Here is a 6,460-nt window from a genome sequence, read left to right as displayed (position 1 = left end):
GAGAGTCGCTGGTCACCTTCCTCTTCTGGGGCTCCAAAACAGCCCAGCAGACAGAGGTCCTCAGCCAGTTTCTCAAAGAGCCCGTTGCTCCTGAAGAAGTACCCATTCACTGGGTCCAAGTGCAGTGCAGCAGACACCACACAAAGGGTGTGCAACACCAGCTCCAGGGTCTGGCTCGGGGACACGGCACCCGATGTTGGCACTACAGGTACTTGGAGGGACCCTTCCAGGTCAGAAAGCAGGGACAGCAGCCCATTGAAACCACTGGAGACTCGGAACGCTGCATGGCCCTTAGGCGTCTCCAGGATCCGAAGCAGAGACTGAAAGAACAAGCAAGCATAATGAGTGAAATCCAGCAGGCAGGTCAAGGCCCGGTATAAACACATCCATCCCGGCACAGCCCTCTTAGTCACAGACGCCAGAAACCAGGCAAGCTAGATGGATAGTTCTCAAATGTTGTGATGTCAGCCTTGTTCTTTTCAGTTGTTATTTTAGGTTGTTCGTGAGTGCCTTTTTCTCCGAAGGACAATCTACCTGCTAGCATCTTTATGTAAATGCTTTTCCCCCACAGTGGTTCTCATTCTGTGGGTCACAACCTCTTTGGGGGAGTCACATATCAGATATTTACATCACAATTTATCACAGTAGCAAAATTACAGTTGTAGCAACAAAATAATTTTATGGTTGGGGCCAATACAACATGAAGAACTGCATGAAAGGGTCGCGGGTTAGGAAGGCTGAGAACCACTACTCTAGAATGAGTTTTGACTCCTGGCCTGCAGCCCCCCCCCCCCAACACACACACAACTTCTGGAAAATTGTCTCAGCTTGCCAACGAACTGGGATCCATTTGACAAGGAACCACACCAGACTTGCCCACCCCAAGAGAATTCAGCTGCATTTAATTCTCTGTGTGAGGAATGCCACCTCTCTCCAATGTACAGGAGACAGGTAGTGACACTGTAAAGACTCAGCTTGTTATTCTTCATCTCCCTCCTCATTAGGGCAGTAGGGCTCTGCCACATGAGGAGAGACAGTGTAAAGGCAATCTACCCAGCAGCAGGCTGTAAAGATGAGGATTTCCAGAAGGGAGGACAAACCTTCCATGGAGCAAGATACATGGCTACCAGACAACCTATACCCTATGTGGGAAATGCAGCTCAAGTGGTCAGAGTACACACAGAATCTACCACCCTCCAGGTGGCTGAGACATCTGAGACATCGACAGGAAAACCTGGCAAGGAAAACCATCACACATAGTACAGGGTGTGTAATACATATTCCATACACAGATGAGGAGAATGGGGGTGGGGGAGGAGGGAGACAGAGAGAGAAAGGGAAGGAAGGAGAAAGGGAGGGAGGGAAGGGGAAAAAAGAAAATAGAAAAAGGGAGGAAATGAAGTAGGTATGGACAAGTTTACAGAAATACTTAAAACTATAGACCTGGGCATTAACTTCTAAGATATCAAGCACTGGAGCCCATCTAAGGCCAGACATCATCTCTGGCATGTTTTTGGATAGTGATGGCCTTTGTGAAGTACATTAAAGAGAGAGGTTTGAGATACTTTATTCTTTTTTAAAGTAATGCTGCGCTGAATCATGGAAAGGAACACATTTCAGAATCAACTCTGGGATGCTTGAGATATGGTTCAAAGTTCAAAAATGAAAGAGACTCCCACTTTGGGCTAAGAGCCAATACCATGGCTTAATGATACAGCTTAGGATGGTAACCCAAACTTGAAAGGCGGAAGTCAAAAACAGGGAAACCTGGGTACTCAAAAACAAAAGACCCAGACCAGTCCTTCAAGACAAACATATATGTGGTCAGAGCAAGCTTCCTCCAGAAGGATGATGCTCAGTAATTATGGAAGTTCATGGTACACACTGGGCAAAGTCCTTGTCTGTATAGACAGGGTCACAGATACCTGTCATTATCTCTGGAGTCCCGGATTTGCACCCCCATCTAAGAAGCATCTCTTCAGATAAACAGGGAACTCACTCTAACTGTGAAGTAGGTAATAGTTTAAGCCTCTTCCTCCTAAATGGTAATCCACACAGCACGTCCAAGCATGAAAATCAGTCTGTAAAAATCTCTTTATCTTGTGCCTGTCACCAAGACATTAGAAAGTCCTATAAATGCTGACATAAAACAGTCTACAGGATCATGGCCAGGTGGGCTTCAAGCAAAAGGAATGAAGAAAACTCTTTTGTTTGTCACATGGCACAGGCCAAAGCAAATGCAAAGGGGATAGGGATGATTTAAAAGAAAGACTTAATAGATGGTGGCTAATTGCCTGAGCACTGAACCTGGGTCCCCATAGGAAGCAAATTCCAGTATCCAACCTTATGCCAAATATGTCTAAGAGGAGTTCCATCTATCCTCCCAAGAATGGTGACAACAGATATTTAAAGGAAAATCAACCCAACAATAATCTTTACCCATGATCTGTGTCTCTCAGTGGGTGTCACCTAGATGGCCACTTTCTTTCTTCCGGCTGGGAGGGGGAGGAGAGATGGCTGCCCTTAATTGTTGCTTTGTTCGATTTATTAAATTCCGGGTCATTATCTAAAATGGGGTAATCTCATTAGAATGTAGACTGCTCTATTATTTCTTGGGATGGGGTTAATTTCATATTTGCAGAGTCATAAAGTAAAGAGTCCAAAATCCAATTACAAAGGCTTAATTTCATAGCAACTAAAGAGAAACATTTCTATCATAAAGCAAAATAAATATTTCGGGACTTCGGGAAATGATTTGTCAGGAACTGGGGGCCTAGGAGGAGGGGTCTCCATTACTGTCATTCAACTTTGCATGATAATGCATCACACTGGGTTCCAAGTCTGCGGAAAGGAATAAATTGAATCAACAGAAGTCAAAGTAATCAGGGTAGGGTTGACACATTTCAAAAAAGGTCAGCCTTAAGCGCATTTTCTCATTCTTAACTCAGTTACCATGTCATCGGCTCTGAGTTAGTATTCCTCTAGCCTGAATCTATAAAATGGATGTCTGCTGCATGGCGCTAACTGTGTTAGGACTAACAGGATTTATTTCACATCCTATTATTTGTTATTCCTCATAATTTTCCATGTGTCATGCTGGAAGACTGGTGAGGTAATGTGATTAAGCTCCAAGTTGAACAGCTAAATGTATATTAGCAAATCAATCTGAATTTGTGCATAACCCAATCACAGTCCCTCTGGCCACAGGGAGGAAATTCATTTGCTTACATTATCCTTTAACTCCTTTATCCTTTGCTAGAATTGGTGGTGTAGTCACACGGCTTTGGTGTTGGTACAGAAGTGCCACTGGTTTCTGGAAGCATCTGCCCTGAGGTGGCCTTCCCCATATGTGTGATGTGACTGCCCTCTAGAGATGGCAGCCTCACTGGGAAGAACACTGCCAGCCTCCTTGCCAACAACACTCCACAGGGAGTCCCTCCTCTATCTGACCCTCTATGGGAAGGGAAGCCTAACCCCTGGGCACAGCCAGCCTTCAGATTCTGAAATGGCAGTCCAGCCAGAGAGAGCTCATTTCACATGGATGTTTTTGAAGCTCCAAAGGGTTCTCATATGATTTCAAAACAATCACAGATTCCCACATCAGATTCTGGGGAACATACTCATGAACTCAGAATCTGGGCTAAGCTCTGGGGGACTCAGCTCTCTACCACCCCTGCCCAGCAGTGTGCAGCAATCCTAGTCCCCTGAGGGTGGTGGCAGCTCCTGAGACCTCCTAACTACCCAGCAGAGCCTTGGAGTGTGAAGGTGGGAGGAGAGCCTTGGGCCCTGACTTTGTTAAATAAGCTCACAGAGGGCTCATTCCTTATGAACTCTCTTGATGCTGTGATTCTGAAATTATATTGAATCTGTAAAACACCATAATGGGTTTGCATTGCTAATTCTAGAAGTTCCGTCCTATTACCCAGGGGCTAACACTCCAATAAAATGTCTCTAGGCTACAGAATAAACAAGATGAACTCCTGTGAGCAAGACAGAGCACTCTTCTCCGCATTGGATGAAAACTCCTTCCTGGTTCCAGCACAGTCAAAACAGACTTTTCTTCTCTATGAGTCCGTTTGGCTTTCACTACAAACATTTCAGAATTAATTTTTCACCTAAGGGAAAACCAAAGTCCCAGTTGTGATCCTATCTTCCCAGAACACACAAATCAGTCAACAAAAGCTTGACAATATGGAGGGGTTGCTGGGCTTACCATCTGAATGACAATAGTCTTTGAAGCCCTCTGGATGTTGTTGCTTCAAACAGAACTAGCCCATATCTGTCTCAGGTCTTTCTCAGCACTGAATTTCAACGAACCTTTCTCAGTACTAAATTCCAATGGACATCTCTGGTGCTGTCTATTGGATTCCAGTGCCTCCCTCATGCTGGACAAACCCTCTACTGCAGAGCCTCACCCCAGTCCCCTTAATCTTTGTCTTAGTTCACATTATTATGGTTTAATATGTCTTTCAAAAGACATTTGTCTTCCCTTTTTGTTGTTTATTAGTAATCTCTTTCACTCCTTTTTTTCCCTGTAATGAAGTTATTACTTGAGTTCTTATCCTCCATGAAACACATAATTATGATCATGGTGCCATTCTCCATTGAGCCTCTTGGGATGCCTTAAGTACTAAGTACTTCAAAGTCGTCTAGACATTAATAGCAGGAATGACTCCCCTCAATGCCTGGACTCTGCAGAGAAATAGATGGAAAGACCCAAACACCATACTCCTTGCATTAAAACAGATAGCAGAGAGAGAACCTCAACTAAGCCAGTTAGGTTTCTTAAAGTTCCTCAGTAACCAAATATGACAAGTCCAGGAAACAAGAATGTGTTTCTTTTGTGTTGTGTCATACACAGAGTTGACAAGTTCTGCTTAAATATCCAAGTGAGTATTTGTATTTATGTCCCTTCACTCAAACACCATAAATCAAAGAGAATCTAAAATAAAACAAGCAAACAAAAACAATTACCAGTCGATAACTCAGCCATTAAAGGCTCAGGCTCACAACTGAAAAGACAAAAATAAATAGATAAACAAAATTTAAAAATAAAAGTTTTTGTTGTTGTTTGTTTGTTTTTTGAAACACAGGATCTCAGTATGTTTGCCCATATTACAAAAATAAATACTTCTCTCTGCTGTGCACATGTGATAACCCAGACTTACGTGTCCATTTGTGTCCCTGTCCCTACAACTTTGAGTCTCTCGAGCTTCCTTCCCTGTTCACGCACTCCCCTGTGAGCCCCCAGACCAGGTGAAACTGCATTGGTCTTGCCTATCGATCTCTTCACACAGCCACCAGCACCCACCAGGTATTTACCCAGACAGCCCACTACTCTCCCTGAGGTGCGACCAGCACTAATGTATTATGAGCACTGTCCTTAAGCTCCCAGATAGCAAGGGCCCTGTCTCAATTCTAACATGTATTCCAAGCACTCTCGACAGACCTGGTCACTGGTACATATAATGGAGTCAGCACAACACGTATCAGTCCACCACTGATTCACACCCTACTTTCATGATATAAAGCGGGGCTGCGATGTTGCTGCCAAATCAGAGACTACATTTCCCATCAACCCTTGCAGCTGAGTGAGTCCTGCTCAAAAGTCTGTCCAACGAAACTGAAAAGAAGTTAGAGTATGGTAATTCTAGCCTGAATGAATATGCCTTATGTCATTCCCTCTAGCCTGTCTTCCCTCATCTTTCAGCTGAGTTAAGTGCCCTGGTGACAGCTGTCCCTGAATAGCCCTAGTGACAGTTGCCCTTGAATTGCAATCCCAAGGTATTTATTGATTCTCCATAAAACAAATCGAAGGTCAGATCTGAGGGTGCCTACCTGGAATCCCAGCTCTTGGGAGGTAGAAGCAGAAGAAACAGGAGCTCAAGGTAGCTGAGTATATGGAATTTATTTATTACAGCAGCCTTAACTGCCTGGCACAATTATCTGCCTACCCAATGCAATGCACAAACAAAGGTGAATGACTTGGTGCACAGACCTGAGAAAGACAATTACAGAGGAGGACTTGCTCTCACCTTGAGAAGATCCAGCTTTAGCTGCAGCTCCCCCTGGGTGGACGAACACAAAGCACCCACAATGATGCTCATATACTCCTCAGCATTGATGATGGAGAGCTGCTCCAAGATGCTGAGTGAGGCTCCTCGGTAGCACTCATCATCCAGGAAGATCTTGATGAAGGGCACCATGCCATGATCTTTTAGGACAACTGGGAACAAGAAGCAAGACTGCTAGAGAAAGGTGGACCTTGGCACTGCAATTGCATCACAATGAAGGCTTTTTCTTTCAACTTCCCAAGTCCATTACACTCCATTCTCTCATTGGCCCCCTGGTAAATAGTTTCATGTTTTATAATACACACCCACAATGGATTAATGGCAAAGAGAAATTTTGGTGCTGAGAATTAGGATGAAATCTATTGGGAACGGGGACATTTATTTGG

The 6,460-nt window shown here is 44.2% G+C and overlaps 1 protein-coding gene across 1 annotated transcript in view; it reads right to left on the bottom strand.

Moving 5' to 3' along the window:
* Nucleotides 1–6,011: 6,011 nt before the first annotated feature.
* The window catches only part of LOC127235463 (WD repeat- and FYVE domain-containing protein 4-like), a 47,561-nt gene continuing 47,112 nt past the window's right edge, over nt 6,012–6,460 (bottom strand). Inside the window, exon 11 of the mRNA XM_051202766.1 lies at nt 6,012–6,226. Within this exon, the coding sequence (XP_051058723.1) occupies nt 6,012–6,226 (215 nt within the window). The remainder of the gene's footprint in view (nt 6,227–6,460) is intronic.

This window comes from Phodopus roborovskii, unplaced genomic scaffold, assembly GCF_943737965.1.
Source record: "Phodopus roborovskii unplaced genomic scaffold, PHOROB, whole genome shotgun sequence".
NCBI classification, from domain to species: domain Eukaryota; kingdom Metazoa; phylum Chordata; class Mammalia; order Rodentia; family Cricetidae; genus Phodopus; species Phodopus roborovskii.
Note: the sequence above shows the minus strand (reverse complement) of the source record. Positions and strands in the feature narration are given on the sequence as shown.